Raw genomic sequence first — 17,314 nt, 5'->3', positions numbered from 1 at the left:
CGCCGCTCCTCCTGGCTAGCCGGCGAGAAGTGTTTACTCCTCGCGCAGCCAAGCGCAGGATTTTCCAAAAAAGCAGTAGAATAACAGCAAAGCCTCTCGGAAGTGACTGTGAATACGAACACTGTGTTCCTGCGGCGGCGTAATGCTCGCAGCTTTAGAGGAAGCCGTTATTTGTCTTTGAGAAATGAAGGGGTTTTGAGCTATTACGTTCAATATTGGGGATTGTTTTTTCGGGGGTGGGGGGGGGATCAAATGAGCTATTAAATCCTCAGATCATGAGTTTTGGCTCTCGGCGTTCTTCTCTTGTTTGGCTTTTTCTCGTTAAATGTTTCTAAATATAAGAGATTAATCAGCTTTACTTCTTGTTTTTTTCAACAATTTCATGTGTTGCTAAATGTTTCTCTATGGTTGTCATTTTAGCCAATGGTCTCATTTTTTAGGGCATTTTTCAAACTCACCCGCACAAGGATTTTATGCGGCCCTCAAGAGCTAGAAGTGCGTATGGTTAAAAATACTAAAAGGTACTTTGAAATTCCATGTGTTCGTGTTGTTTGGGCTATTGTAACAGTTTATTTTCATGTCTAAACAAGAAGGATCTGTCTCGTCTGCAGTTAATACAAAACTCTGCAGCGAGAATTCTGAGCCGCTCTAGTAGAAGAACTCACATTTCCCCTGATCCTTAAAACTCTGGTTTCGACCACGAAACAAGCATAACTTTCGATGCCATCATTCAAGACCTGTTGCCTTATATGCAGTGAAATGCTCATGAAAACTCAGATGACAGTGACATCAGAGCTTTGCTCATTGGACAATGGTTCCGTTGTGACTATATGGCCTTGATAAAGTGTAACTGAAAATCAAACGTGCAGAACGAGACCAGGTTGGTTCTGGTTAGAACCGGTACGATGGATGGAAAAGGGTCATATGCAGTGAGGTCCCACAGTATGACATATATGAAATAATCTAAGAGTATTTTCACTCCTAAAACTTCACTTCTATAATGATCCAACTATTGCTCCGTAAAGATGTGTCCTTAACTCATTGGTCAGTGAGGAGAGACTCTGGTTGTTTGTTGTAACAAAGGTCATGAAGGTTCAGAATTAAGACTATGTGGATGTTTTCAACCGTGGAATCCCTTTAGAAAACAAACTTTTATAGACTGTTAACCCTTAACTGGATCATTTAATGTGTTTTTATTTTGTTTTAATCATTTAACTATGTATATTTTTCAATGATAAAGAATTGATTGTAAGTAAGTAAGTAATATTTGTAGAGTGCTTTTCCAGACCAGGGTCGAAAAGCGCTAAAACAATCAAAAGAATACTCAATAACATAAATACTCAAAAGGTTGAGGTAACACAAAGAACAACACAGGAGTCTCAGAAAATCAGGGAAAAGCCTGCACGAATAAAAATGTCTTGAGATGTTTCTTGAAGGAGTCAGTAGATCCATCAAGCGCAGTGTATTGTACATTATTATTATTATTATTATTATTATTATTATGTGTATTGTGCATTGTGTCTTTCATCATATCATTACACTATTTTTTTATTTTTCAAATGAATCACTTTTCTATGTAAAGCATGTTTTGACACTAAAGGCCCAACAGGTGCTTTATAAATAAAGTTATAATGATTATCGTATTTTCCGGACTATAAGTCGCAGTTTTTTTCATAGTGCGACTTATACTCTGGAGCGACTTATGTGTGAAATCATTAACACATTATTACCGGTAAATCATTTCACATGTTATTTTCTCACTAAACCATAAGAGGGCGCTCTAGGCCTGTGTTGATAATTTCCACGTAGAAGAGGAAGCGCCGCATCTTCTACCTCCGTAGTTAGCGGAGTCGTTTAAAAGTGACACCGAGGATGAAGATTTCATTGGATTTTAGTTATTTGGAGTTACACGGATGGTTTAGTAAACTTCTTAGCATGTTATTTATGCTATAGTTATCTGAATAACTCTTAATATGTTATGTTAACATACCAGGCACGTTGTCAGCTGTGTCATGTAACGTTAGCATACCGTACAATTATTCAGCCTGTTGTTGCCTCTATTCAATTTTGATTTTAAATTGTCTTTCAAGATGACATGTCTGTTCTTGCTGTTCGATTTTAACAAATACATTTCCCCAAAAAGAGCGACTTATATATGTTTTGTTCCTTCTTTATTATGCATTTTATGGCTGGAGCGACTTATAGTCTGGAAAATACAGTAATATTTTAGGCCTGTGAGCCTGGTTCCCACCAAGGAGTCTGTGGTTTCAGCACCACGGACAGCGACGTCGAGGCCCAGGACGAGAGACAAAACGATGCATCTCTTCCATCCATTAAAACACACCGTGTAGGTCGAACATTAACGTCTACAGCAGGAACATTTAAATGATTGTATCAGGCTCCACCAGAGCCGCCGTCGACTTAATCTGCGGTCAAAGTCACCCCCGGGGGAGCCGCCATCATGCCGGGGTCTCCTGCGCCTCCATCACCGGCGACAGCCAGGGACGTCAACGTAAATAAGAAACGAGGCTTCTTCTCCTCCACCCGCACACACACTCACTCCATCATCATCATCATCATCATGACGTCATCTTGAACCGACCCCTCACTAAACATTCTGTCACAACATCAACCCGTCCAATAATCCAGGAACGACCCCCATAATAAGGATTCGTTGGGAAGAGATTACAACGAGTCAATAAAAGTTCCTGAAGGACACTGGAGTCTTGAGAGATGACGTAATTTATTTCTTGTAAAAATGGGTAATGTCATCATTCTGAACGGGTCGTACTTATGGAGCAACAGCGCCACTGTGCGGTTCGATGGAGGAGAGACACTTATGTAAGTTTTACAGGGAGAAAGTATTACGTCATGACATGTGTTTGGGAATGACATTCAGGTCATTCACTCACTTCCTTTGTTGAATCCATTTAATAAGTCATGTTTACCAAGAACATGCTCCTCGTAAGAGAAGAACCAAAGATATTTATTTTTAAAAAATGTTTGAAAAATGTACTAAATTTAGTCTGAAAACAATATATTATTATTTAACACATAATAAGTAAGTCATTTATATTTATATAGCGCTTTTCCAGACCAGGGTCACAAAGCTCTCAAACAATCATAACAATACTCAATAAAAAATATACTTAAAAGGTCAAGATACGCCGATCCTGAAAAAAAGTATCAACTAAGGTCTATTAACAGTAAATAATGATGATTTGATGCATTAAAACCGTGTTTAAAATAACTATAATTGTGATTATTAGCATCAAATGAACATTTTCATTTTATTTCATGATTAAAATAATGCTCTTGGTATTATGTGTTGTGTGGGAAAAAATAAAAATAAAAAACACTATAAGCCTGTTCCAGAGGGTAGTAACATCTGACACGTACTTGACACTGTCTTAATAAGTGGTATCAATCAAACACTTAAAGGAGCCAAGGCCTCAAGCAGCAAGAGTTTTTACACCGATGAAAAGATGAATTCGATATTTTTTAAATATGTTTTGAAGAAGATTTTAAACTGAAAGCAATATTTTTGGCTAACCTAGTTGATAACAAAGCTAGCTACAGAGAAATGTACATGAATAATTTTTCAGATAATAATCTAAATATTTAAATCTAACGTTAAATAACAAATCTCTAATTTAGAAAAAAAAAGGCAATAATTACATTTTTATGAAAGGAAAACATATATTTTTAATTTCAATTGTGTCTTAAATTAGCAAAATGTTTCGCATTGGGGTGTTGAAGTTAAATAATTACGTATGAATGGTTATTGTTTATTATTATTTAAGAGAGCGAATATTTCAAAATATACTTAATTTCTTTTTCAATTCCAAATCAGATTTTGATGTTTTATCTTGAAATAAAAAAGAAAAATCAATTTGTTTATTTTAAATGTTATTTGGTCATAGGGATACACTACATACTGGGAAACATTGTAAATTGTATTTCAGGTTTTAAGTCATATAGACTAAAAATATAGTGGAGCTAAAAGAATAATTTAGTTTTTTAATCATAAATTAAAATTACTTTTTTTTTTAAATATAATAAATATTTGAGGAAAATACATTTCTTTATTTTTGTTTAATTTTTTTCTGATCATAATGTTTGCAATTTATTTTTATTATTATTTAAGGTTAAAGGTTAAAGGTTAAAAGTGTTTAAAGAAATCACTACCATTTAGGTTATACTGTGTATATGTTAATTTTCTTTCAAGTAGTAATGAATTTAATATTTCTGGTAATTGAAAACATGTATATAATGGTCTTGAGACGAGTCAAAATGCACGATAATTCATCAATAAATTATGGATAAAATCATTGTTTTGATGCTAATCTCTGGCCATTAAAACTGTGAAAGTGTTACCGTTGTCAGGGACGCTCAGACTCATGCTCTGTCCACTCCTCTTCCTCCTGAGCGACAGAAGCCTGGCCTGAGAGATTTCTCTCACGATGGACGACAGATGCTCCTTGCTGCTGTGACTCGGGGGCGTGACCTTTGACTCCTCCTCGGCGCTGTGACCGCCGCTGCGCACCTTGTTCGCCTGTGAACCCCCGGAAATCAAAACCGAGGAAAATAAATACAAGAAGTTCACGGAAAAGTCTCTCACGTTTCCATTGTGTTTGGTGAATCTGTAGATGGGCGGGAGGGACGACGTCTTGATCCTGGAGAGACGAGAAGATTATTGGATGTAGTCGTCCATCTGTGGCTGGAGACTCGGAGGGAGATGATCCTCCTCGCGGGAGTCATTAGACGACACACTCGTGCATAAACAAACATGAGCAATCGCTCGGTCGTCATGGAGGACGAATGTGTTTCCACAACTTCAGACGCCTCGTGATCAAACACTCACTGATCCTGTTCAGACGCATGTACGGATCAACTAATGAGTTGGAAATATTTAATTAACATTACTTTACAAATCAAACTAAAAACAACTCTTAAACGTTGATATGAAAAACCCCTTTTTTTTTAAAGATCACATGTTTTAAACGATATTTCAGTCCACAGACCTCCTCCAAGCAGCTCAATCTGTTACTTCATCTTTTATAAAATGACTTCAGGCTGTGATAAACATCCGAACATATGAGAAACAGCACCATCTCGTGACAGAATATGAATATTACAACATCAGGAATAAAAGCGAAAATATTTTCATTTTAATTGTTCGTTTGAAAAATATATATATATTATAATTTGTTATAAGTTGTAAAATTTTATTTATATTGTTGATTGCAACATCTTTTATTGAACCAAGATGTTTAGCAAAAATAAGTTTTTTTTAATAAAACAAAATACAAAAAGATTTATAAATAAATATTATTCATTACAAATTGTATTGTTCTAGTGTTTACTAAATATCTAAACAGCGGCATCTAGTGACAAATATGAATATTACAATATAAGGAATACATCGAAAATATTTTTTATTGGAATTGTACGTTTTATAAAATGGAAAATTAAAGAAAAATATTAAAAAATTTTGAGGAGTTTAAATTACAAATTGGTATTTTTGAAAGGAAAAATAACGAAATATTATTTATTTAACGTTTATATTGTATTTATAGTTTTCTTCTTTTTTTAAAAGAAAAGCAAATAACGAAATATGAATGTTAATTATTTATATTGTCTTATTTGTAAATCATAATCACATCAAAGTGATGTTTAATTCGTTTATAAGATAAAAGAGTAAATAAAAAAGTGACTTTAAGAGTGAGTCGGTGATGTAACAGCTCATGGATTCTTTAACCAGATCAGTTCCTTAAACGAGATCCATTTAATCTCCTGCTGCAGCAGATCTGGACCAGGATCAAGGTTCAGCTCAGTTCTACTGCCCCTGGTGGTGACTCTACGACACGTTCCTGGTTCTCACCCGTTCACCCTGCGGGTTCCTCTGGGTTTGCTGAAGAGCAGGTCACTGTAGGGAAGCTTCTTGAATCGTTCTCGTCCGACGGCCACGTAGAGTTGACCGCTTTCTAGCTGTGACCCCTCGCTGACCTGCAGGCCTTCATACGTGAAGATGCTGGAAAACATATACTCGTCATTTTTTACATCAAAAACATATTTTAAAAATGTGATTTGTTCATTTATTAATATTGAATAGTTTTAGATTCATTTATTTTTTAATTATAATTTAAACGTAAATTTCGAATCAGATTTTTTTTTAAATATAAAAAATATTTGAAAAAAATATATATATTTACCTTAAAATGTTATACAATAATATTTTTGGGGGAATTTTTAGTTTTTCAATTATTATTTAAATTAATTTAATTTTGGCTTTTCTATAATTTAATAAAAAATATAAGGTTTAAAGAAAAACAATGTTATTCTATGTATATGTGTTGAAATGGAAGAGAGAAAAAAATTATAGAAAATATTTTATATATATATATATATATATATATATATATATATATATATATATATATATATATATATATATATATATAAAATATTTCATCATTTTTTTTCTTTTTATAACGATATATATATATATATATATATATATATATATCGTTATAAAAAGAAAAAAAATGATGAAATATTTTTTGTAATTGAAAATACGTAAGTGATAAAAAACAAACATTAATCTTAGTCGAAATACACAATAATTTATCAATTAATTGGGGGAAAAAATAATGATAATTTGAAATAAAAAATACATTTAAAATTGTAAATATAAATATTATCAGACGCTAAAAGTTCAAATCAAATTAAAAAGTGAAAATGCAATTAAAGCAATAATATTTAGAGCAATTTAACTTGATAATATATTTTTTGTTGTATTTTTTATCACATTTTTTTAATATATTAAACAATAAAGTGTAGTACCATGTTAAACCACAAGTGTGTTTTGGTTCATCCAGCATTCAAAGTACACTTGAATTCTCACCCTTGACTCGATATCAAATACATTTTTTAACATAAGGATTTACCTCCTCACGCCGCCCAGAACCTTCAGACCCATCTTCTCCGTGATCATCTCCAGGATCCTGTCGAACTGTCCCAGCATCCTCTGGTGGATCAACAGCCTCACTGCGGGATTCAGAACGTCGCCGTTCGCCACCACGCTGAGGGAAAACAGTCAAGAACTTCAACGAAGAAACTTTTGGACCGAAGCAGAACCGAGAGCGTCGGACTCACAGTATGGGACACGGCTCCTTGATGGGTTTGAGGAATCGTGCCGACACCATGATGCGGTTGTGATGCAGAGGCTTGGCCTGATGGAAGACAGACTTTTTTTTTTTATGTAAATATTAATTTCGTCAGCATCATTATTGTCAGAGTCCACTAGATGGAGTCTCTGCAGTATTTTCCTCTGTTTTGAACAAATGTTCTAATGATAAATCATTTTTAAACTGATGGCGCCACCTACTGATCTTTAAACAACATGACACTGTTTCATGAAGCTTCATCAGACCATCATTAGTTATATGAGGAAAGATTAATGTTTAAAATAATTTATTCAATTCGTAATTCAAGACATTTGTCCATTTAAATTGTGATGCTGAATATATAAAAAACATATATTCAAATTAGGATAAATGCTGGTAATAATTATATTATTCATATTAATATATATATATATATATATATATATATATATATATATATATATATATATCTGTATATTTATGTATATTAAATCAGAAATATATATTTAACATATTTCCAAATAATGATGCAAAATATAAAATATATAACATTTTATAAATATATTAACAAAATATATGTTTAAATAAATGTATATTAAATTGGTGATGGACAAAAACCCTCATAAAAATTGAAATAATTATTGTAGTAAATCTAATGAGTAAAATAATAGTTTTAATGATTATATGAGAAAAATAGAGTGTGTGTTTAAAATTGTACTTTTTAATTTATAATAAGATACAAATTGAAGAATGATGCAAACTATTTAATATACAATGAGAATAATGCATGTATAAAATAAATGTTGCATGTAAGTAGTTTTATGGTATTATATTATTATATTAAATTTGTAAAACAGAAAACGTAAAAAATAACATAGAATTATTGGTATGAATAAATAAAAAATAAGAATAAAGTGTTAATTTTTTCGTTTTTTACAAGACAGAGCACACAGACTACACATAAAGTAGATAATCTGACAATAAAGGAAAAAAAATTCTAAACATTCTTTCAAAGTCTGAGTCGCCGTAATCTCCTGGCATTGATCCGGGGTCGACTCCGAGATAACCTCTCCCGCTGCGACTACTTTCACCGACCAGCAGGGGGTGAATGAAAAGTCTCCCACAGAGACTCGAGGGCCTCGAACTCCCCCTCGTAGCAACGCGAGCGTGGAACCATCAACACAGAGTCTCTGAGGAGGAGTCGTGTAATAACCTGTTCATGACTTTGACCATCTTCGTTTTAGTGTTGCCTCAATGTCAATGTTTTCATGTCACAGGGTTTTAAATATGGAGTTGATTTGGAAGTATTTTTTGAAATGAATACTAATAAAGATGAAAAAATGAACGGAAACATTGAGAAAAATACGTTAATAAATCCACTTATTTAGATGATATCCATATTTATTTTTTTGTTGAACTTCAAATCAGCATTTAATTGTGTGAAACATAATTAATAGGAGTGTGTATCGACAAGAGTCTATTGATACGATACACATAACGATACAGGGTCAACGATACCATATATAGTGATACTGTAGTAACAAGGATCTATGTGTAGTATTGTCGAGAACTTGACTCTGCTCTGGTTGGACTTTTGAAGTTGTAACTGCAAAGAAAGCTACTCGAGTCGACTGTATCCTCTCGTCCTCAGTCATGGGTTTGCTTCTTTGGCTGCTGTGATCTCGGGGGATATATTCTGATAGTGTAGTAACAAGGATATATTTGTAGTATTGTCGAGTACTTGACTCTGTTGTGTCAAGTATGACTTTTGACGTTGTAACTGCAAAGAAAGCTACTCGAGTCGACTGTATCCTCTCGTCCTCAGTCATGGGTTTGCTTCTTTGGCTGCTGTGATCTCGCGGAATATATTCTGAGAGTGTAGTAACAAGGATATATTTGTAGTATTGTCGAGTACTTGACTCTGGTGTTGCAGTATTTACAGACCACATGACCCTTGACGAAGTCGTAACTGCTTTCGTTTGGTTTTCAAATCAAAATATGTCCAAACATCGGCTTTGAAAGCTGCTGGATCCGTCTGCATCCTCTCGTCCTCAGTCATCGCCGCGATCTCACATGGATTTTATAGTTTCTTTAGCTGCGAAGGACGTAATGTCTGCTGCCATCTAGTGGCCGAAAGTTGAATTACAACACAAAAATGACTTAATATTTGCATGTTAAATTAACTATTAACCATAAAACATAAAACAGGATTTTGCTGATGAATATCAAAAAAGAATCATGGAAAAGAATATGATAAAATATTGATATTTTCTAACACTTTTCTAACAAGACTCTTGTCGTCCTAGTTCCACCGTGCCTGCACTCTCTTCTTCGCCCCCGGCTCTTCATCATCACTCTTCCTCTCATTCACACACATTTCATAGTTCCATTTTTGTCGTCTAAAAATCAGCGTGATGAGAGGATGACTCGAGAACGTGAATCACAACAAGAACACGATCGAGAGTCCTTCAAAGATTCTCTTATCTTCACTGATGAGGCCGAAAGAGGTAAAAATGCAAATATTCACTCGGACCGAGCGCGACCTTCGAAGCGTCGCTCCTGACGACTCTTGCTTTTGTCCGATGGTGATTAAAGATGCATTGAAAAGAGGGAGGATTATGATCTTAACATCTATAATTCATGGTCACCGAGACGAACACGAAGTGATTCAGCAAAAGCTCAACATAACACCTTTGCTCGAGGGAACGTTAGGTAAACACCTGAGGGAGCTTCGTTCCACAGTCTGTTCTTTAGCGTCCGATCAAAGTTTGAACTCAAATATTTAAGATTATTTTCTCACCTGAATTGGTGGCGTTTGCATCATTCTCTTCTTTCTTGAGCCGATCTGTAAGTAACTGCAATCAAAGATCAAATATTATTATTATTAGTAGTAATATTGTGTTCAGATGAGTACAATCCTCTTCAATAAATATATGTTTTAAGGTGAATTTCTTTAATTCAATGAATAAATATGAGGTTAAAATGATTGAAATTAAATTATAAAAAGAAGAAATAAATACCATAGAGATTAAAAGATTTTAAAAAAAATACAATAAAATATTTAAAAAGAAGAATTCAAAAATTAAATGAATGAAATAAACGTATTCAGCCTAAAATTATTATGGAAAAATATACTTATATTTTTAGAAATATGTTTAAAAATAAAAATAATAATTTCTAAATAAATTAGGGATATAATCATGTAAAATAAGATAAATAGAATATGAAAAAAAAGATAGAAATTAAAATAAACTTTATTATTCCCTCTGGTGAACTCCTTCGGAAAATTGGGCTTTCAGTTCACAGCAGACGATAGATTCATAAAACAAGAAAATGAACAAAGTGCAATAAAAAGAACAAAGTGCAGTAGTGACGTCTGAAGTGTACAGTAGATGGTGAAGAGGAGAGGGGCCAGTACTGTCCCCTGAGGTGCTCCTGTACTGCACACCACAGTGTCAAACCTAAAATAACAGGCAAATTAAAATAATAATTTTAAAAAAGTCAAAACATCTTATCATAAAGTGGAATCTAAATGACAAAGCCAAATTCTATAGTCGTTTTAATAATTTTGTATTATTATGTATTGTATTTTTGTATTACATTTTAATATATAACCCTTGAGAGTAGCTTCACCTTAGAATATATAAGTTTTTAAGGTATATGTGTCATAATTTCAGGATGAAAAACCCACAGCAAATGAAAATTAATAGTAATAAACTTGAACTTGATTTACTATATAGTTGATAATCAATTGAATCAAAGTATAAAAAGTGATTTCTCTTTAAATAAAACATGATTGAACGATGATACAATAAGAACAATAACATGCAGGCAGTTGTCGGGTTGCTCAAGGGCACTCCAGCTCCAGGTGAGCGTCACCGGTCGTATTTAACCGGGTTGCTTTCTGAAAGTAGTTCAATCTCATTACCTGTCATCCGGGATAAACTCCCGGCGTGACTCGGCATCTAAAGTCAAACTGTCGAGTCATGGTTTAAAAAAAAAAGAAACGAGATTAAAAACTCACTCCATCTTCTTGAACCTCTCCCTGCCTGCGGCCACGTACTGCTCCCCGCTGCGGATCCCGTCCAGGCAGTCCACCCGGTGACCCGCTCTCGGGGTGTAGATGTTGCGCACGGCCCCGAAGGGCGCCTGGATCCCGCCCGTCACGTCCCGCAGCAGGGTCTCGAAGTTGCACACGCGCCTCTGGTTGATGACGACCCGGCGCGCCTCGTAGTACGGATCGCCGTTCCGGTACATGAACACGCTCTTCACCACCGGCTGAGACAGGAAGGTGGGCTTTTCCGAGGAGCCCATGGTCGAGGGAAAGACGCGAAGAAAAAAGACGCGGGTAAAAAAGACGCGAAATAAAAAAAAGACGCGGGAAAAAAAGACGCGAAAAGTTGAAGAAAAAAAAAAGGAACGTTCGATCAAGCGGCCCCTCGGTGCCGAGTCGAGCCCTGACGTTCCATCATGAAGACTTTAAACTCTCTGGTCCAAAAGTGAAAGCGTTGATCTGCAGTCGCGGGAGAAGAACCTTTTTAACGCGAGATCCTCGCAGGGTCACCATCACGGGATCTGTTAGGGCGTTGCCATGGAAACTCACTGATTGCCAGGTACGGACTTAATCATTCATCCGGGCAGTGGTCAGGAGGAGGAGGAGGAGGAGGAGGAGGAGGAGGAGGAGGAGGATGAACATCGAATTAGGATAAAAATAATCTTTGGGAATCACAAACGTAGGAGCTTTAATTGGACCTCAGGAGACCAGGATCCGCCCTCAGTTGCCAAGGACACAAAATTAAAAAAACATGTTTGTGAGGAGATATAATTGTGTGAAGATCCTCGACTGGAGGATTAGAACCAAGTGTTCCGAACATAATGTCTCAGATCAATTGTTCCAAGATGAGTCTGAGACAAACAGAAAGTCTAATAAGACCAGAATTTAATTGAAATTAAGTACAGATATCGGTTGTTGTCTTATTAAACAGGCTGGACAACAGACTGCAGGTTAATCACCAAGATTGAGCGTGTGAAACCACAATAGCATTATAATATAAGAATATAAAATAAGAACATACATTTTGAATTTGTAGTTTTTGATTCGAAGTTAGTTCCTTGACGGAGTTTTTGTTAATATATTTTTTTACTACGAGATTAAAGTTGTAGGAAAATAATTTATTATGTGATTAAAGTCATAAAACCTTTTTTTTTTTTTTTTACCTTTTTCAAGTCAAACAAAATACATTTCCACGAGATTAAAGTCAGAAAAAATACTTTTTTACAAGATTAAAGTCAGACAAAATACTTCTTTACGAGATTAAAGTCAGACGAAATACATTTTTACGAGATTAAAGTCAGACGAAATACATTTTTACGAGATTAAAATTCAGACAAAATACTTCTTTACGAGATTAAAGTCAGACAAAATACTTCTTTACGAGATTAAAGTCAGACAAAATAAAATTTTTTATGAGATTTAAATAATAAAAAATACTTTATTACGAGATAATAGTCGTACAAAATACTTTATTACGAGATAATAGTCATACAAAATACTTTATTACGAGATAATAGTCATACAAAATACTTTATTACGAGATTCAAATCGTACAAAATACTTTATTACGAGATAATAGTCATACAAAATACTTTATTACGAGATTCAAATCGTACAAAATACTTTATTACGAGATAATAGTCATACAAAATACTTTATTACGAGATAATAGTCATACAAAATACTTTATTACGAGATAATAGTCATACAAAATACTTTATTACGCGATAATAGTCATACAAAATACTTTATTACGAGATAATAGTCATACAAAATACTTTATTACGAGATAATAGTCATACAAAATACTTTATTACGAGATTCAAATCGTACAAAATACTTTATTACGAGATAATAGTCGTACAAAATACTTTATTACGAGATAATAGTCATACAAAATACTTTATTACGAGATTAAAATCGTACAAAATACTTTATTACGAGATAATAGTAGTACAAAATACTTTATTATGAGATAAAAGATTTAAACAGACCATATACTTAATTTTAGCCGAAAAAAGTTTTTCCTTTTCATGTCCAAGCTCATCTCTGGGATCAATTTCTAATCTTCTTCTTGTTCTCTCTCCTCCTCAACTAAAACCTGAGCAGCTTCAACTCTACTTGTCTTTGTGTCATTCCACCTTCTGCACTCTCCTCGTCACTTTTCCTAATCTCCGTCCATTATTCAGTTTGAAGGATGTCAAAGACTTGCTAATATTTAATTGGAGGAAAAGCCCACAAAGGTTATTCTATATAACTTGGACTGTGCTTTGAATTGTATCCATTAGCACAAATATTTGCTCTTTGAAGCTTGATATTAAAATGTAGTTAATTAAATATCTGGTGTAAGACTTTAATCTCGTAATAAAGTATTTTGAAAAATAGTCTTAACACCAGATATTTAAATAACTACAATTAAAACTATTTAATCAAAGCCTAATATTTTCATCTGAATCAAATAATATAAATTCGTTTATTGTTTGCGAAACTAATGCAACGCTCAAAGAATGGCTTAAATTGCAATGCTTTATATCAGCCACAAGAGGGCAGTGTAGCTATTGGCGTAAGAGGAAATCATCTGTTTTATTTCTCAATAGAATCAGCATCGATTCACTTAATTATTATCTAAAGTGACATTTTTTTTAAATAAATACATAATAAATTACTAAACTTTTCTTCATGAACAAAAAATAAGAATTATGAAAGCAGGTTTGTGGGTTTTTATTACTCAAATACGATTTGTTTGATTAAATGTCAAATTAATTCAGTTAAAACACGTGAAGGTGGCACAATATGAAGCTATTGGAACGCAGAAGATGAAGCAAGAAGAAGATGATTCAAGATAATGGATCAAGAAGAAGATGATTCAAGATAATGGATCAAGAAGAAGATGAAGCTAAATGATGTAGCAAGAAATGAACTAAGAATAAAAGACATAGCAAAAAAGGTAAAGCAAGAAGAAGATGAAGCAATGAGAAGAAGAAAGAAGAATCAGGAAAAGGAAACAAATGTAAGAAGAAGCAAGAAGTGAAGCCAGATGAAGATGAAGCAGGAAGAAAACTAAGCTAGAAGATGATGAAGATGAGGCAAGAAGAAGGTGAGAAAGAAGAAAATGAAGCAAGAAGAAGGTGGAGCAAGAATAAAATGAAGCAGATATAAGACGAAGGTGAAGCAAGAAGAAGATAAGGCAAGAAGGAAAAGCAAGAAGGAGGTGAAGCAAGAAGAAGAAGCAAGAAGATTAAGCAAGAAGAAGGTGAAGCAAGAAGATGAAGTAGGAAGAAGAAGAAGCAAAAAGAAGGTGAAGCAAGAAGATGAAGTAGGAAGAAGAAGAAGCAAAAAGAAGGTGAAGCAAGAAGGTGAAGAAGGAAGAAGCAAAAAGAAGATGATGAAGCAAGAAGATGAAGTAGGAAGAAGAAGCAAAAAGAAGGTGAAGCAAGAAGATGAAGAAGGAAGAAGAAGCAAAAAGAAGGTGAAGCAAGAAAACGCAGAAGGAAGAAGAAGCAACAAGAAGGTGAAGCAAGAAAACGCAGAAGGAAGAAGAAGCAACAAGAAGGTGAAGCAAGAAGATGAAACTGGAGAGAGAAGAAGCAAAAAGAAGGTGAAGCAAGAAAACGCAGAAGGAAGAAGAAGCAACAAGAAGGTGAAGCAAGAAGATGAAGTAGGAAGAAGAAGCAAAAAGAAGGTGAAGCAAGAAGATGAAGAAGGAAGAAGAAGCAAAAAGAAGGTGAAGCAAGAAGATGAAGTAGGAAGAAGAAGAAGCAAAAAGAAGGTGAAGCAAGAAAACGCAGAAGGAAGAAGAAGCAAAAAGAAGGTGAAGCAAGAAGATGAAGTAGGAAGAAGAAGAAGCAAAAAGAAGGTGAAGCAAGAAAACGCAGAAGGAAGAAGAAGCAAAAAGAAGGTGAAGCAAGAAGATGAAGTAGGAAGAAGACGCAAAAAGAAGGTGAAGCAAGAAGCTGAAGAAGGAAGAAGAAGCAAAAAGAAGGTGAAGCAAGAAGATGAAGAAGGAAGAAGAAGCAAAGAGAATTTGAAGCAAGAACATGAAGCCGGAAGAAGAAGAAGTAAAAAGAAGGTGAAGCAAGAAGAAGGTGAAGCAAGAAGAAGAAGCAAAAAGAAGGTGAAGCAAGAAGGTGGAGCAAAAAGAACATGAAGCAGGAAGAGGAAAAGGAGCGTAAACAGGAAGACGATGAAGCAGTTGAAGATATAAAATCCAACAGAATTATTTAAGTGAGTAAAAATAGAAACAACAAGTGAAAGTGATGTTAAGATAATGAATGACTTGAGGTCGTCATCAGAATCTATTTTCTCTCAACTTCTATTTTCACCCTCAGAACATTCAAATGACACCAAAGTGTTTAATCTTCGCTCAAAGTGCCTCCGAAATTGCTCTTCGAGAAGCTGACGGAGCGAACCTGGGCTCAGACTCACAACACGTCGACATGAAAATGAAGACGACGTCCGTCGTTTCCTCTGCGGCGCCGGAGAAGAAATCCAAGAAGCTATTTCTGGGGCCGAACACCTACGACCTCAGCAGGAACCTGTTCACGAGCGGCTGCTCTTCACCGAGAACGAAGGTGAGAAGTGGAAACTTGAGGGAAATAAACCTCTCGACGAATCGCTGTCATGTCACGTCTGTCCAATGAGAAGAATCTATGTTTGAAAGTTATTGACACGTGTTTGTCTCTGGTCTCGAAAAGCGCTATATAAATAAATATTACTTACTTACTTACTTACTTTGTTACTGGAAAATGTAGTTATTGACATTATTGAACGATGGATGATCAATTATAGTAAACGTGAATGATTGATTATCAATAAAATAAATGTCCTAGCTACAATTGTCGATAAAGATTTATCTTGCTAAGTGACCGTCACATTTGAAAATATACCTTTTTTTTCCTCGGTGTAAAACATCATTGATGGCAATGAGCTCAGTCGAACAGTAGGTGGCAGTAGATACACAGTTAGCAAAGAACTGGCGCTGTAGTACATCACCCCACGATTGTCAAAACCTTCAAGAGATTCGTGAGTCCTGATGACTTTACTATCCTTTCAGCCGATCAACAGTTTACCAAAAATGTATTAATGTATGTTTTGAAGCTGCTTATTACTAAGAAAGGTTAAACCTGGTCAACAGTGTGAGCGACTACATGAGGTAATGCTAACTAGCAACCCAGCAAATTCCTAAAAATCCATATTCAAAGTACTGTGTGTTGCAGCATTCTGCACTTTTAAGAAAATGCAAAGTTTTTTTTTAGTTTTTTTTAACATTTTCACTAATTTTTAGCAAAAAGAAAACCTACATTAGCCTCAGAAATCCAAAGCAAGGTTGATGTGCATTTCTGCTTCGACTTGTAGATTTCAATAAACGTACATTTTGTACTACGAGCTACTTGGAATGTGATTTGATTTTTTTTATTAATTGTAGCCATTAGCTAGCAAGCTGGACGCAGAATAAGCTGTTATTTAAGTTTGGTTAGAAAACCGAGTCTACGTTTCTGGTCAATGCTGTGAGAAACTCACATCTGTTTTCATTTCTTTTTTGCCAACAGAAAGATAAAATGTACTTGTAAATAATAACGTTTAACCTGGTCAAAAGTGTGAGCAAATCCCATCTGCTTTTACAGATGGACACACTTTGAATATTACCAAGAGGTTAAACCCGGTCTATACTGTGAGTGACTCATAATACCCGCTTTTTTTTTTCAACTTTTTTTTCAAACAGATGGACAGAGCTCACCTAATAAAAAGGAGGTTAGTAGGTTAAACCTGGTCTACAGTGTGAGCGACTCACGTCTGCTTTTGCTTTTTTATTTTATTTTTTTGTGGCTGGAAACACATCATTTACTTGTAACTTAGGATGTTAAACCTGGTCTGCAGTGTGAGCGAAACCCATCTGATTTTTACAAATAGACAGTTTTAATATTACCAAGAGGTTAAACCCGGTCTAGGGTGTGAGCGACTCATACCTGCTTGTGTTTTATTTTATTTAGCTAACAGATGGACATGGCCTACTAATAAATAAGGAAGTTAGGGGGTTAAACCTGGTCAAAATAGTGAGTGACTCACACCTGCTTTAAAAAAGAAGAATAAT

The 17,314-nt window shown here is 34.7% G+C and overlaps 1 protein-coding gene across 1 annotated transcript in view; it reads right to left on the bottom strand.

The window, feature by feature from the left end:
* Positions 1-11,706, bottom strand: part of LOC148062827 (doublecortin domain-containing protein 2-like) — a 29,030-nt gene extending 17,324 nt beyond the window's left edge. The window contains exons 1-7 of the mRNA XM_087812925.1: positions 11,194-11,706; positions 9,970-10,024; positions 7,159-7,235; positions 6,951-7,085; positions 5,885-6,034; positions 4,622-4,676; positions 4,378-4,555 (exon numbers count right to left, since the gene is read on the bottom strand). Coding sequence (XP_087669051.1) covers positions 4,378-4,555; positions 4,622-4,676; positions 5,885-6,034; positions 6,951-7,085; positions 7,159-7,235; positions 9,970-10,024; positions 11,194-11,483 — 940 coding nt within the window. The 5' untranslated portion in view covers positions 11,484-11,706. The remainder of the gene's footprint in view (positions 1-4,377; positions 4,556-4,621; positions 4,677-5,884; positions 6,035-6,950; positions 7,086-7,158; positions 7,236-9,969; positions 10,025-11,193) is intronic.
* Positions 11,707-17,314: the final 5,608 nt, after the last annotated feature.

Source organism: Callionymus lyra, chromosome 17 (assembly GCF_982586985.1).
Source record: "Callionymus lyra chromosome 17, fCalLyr1.hap1.1, whole genome shotgun sequence".
Lineage (NCBI taxonomy): Eukaryota > Metazoa > Chordata > Actinopteri > Syngnathiformes > Callionymidae > Callionymus > Callionymus lyra.
Note: the sequence above shows the minus strand (reverse complement) of the source record. Positions and strands in the feature narration are given on the sequence as shown.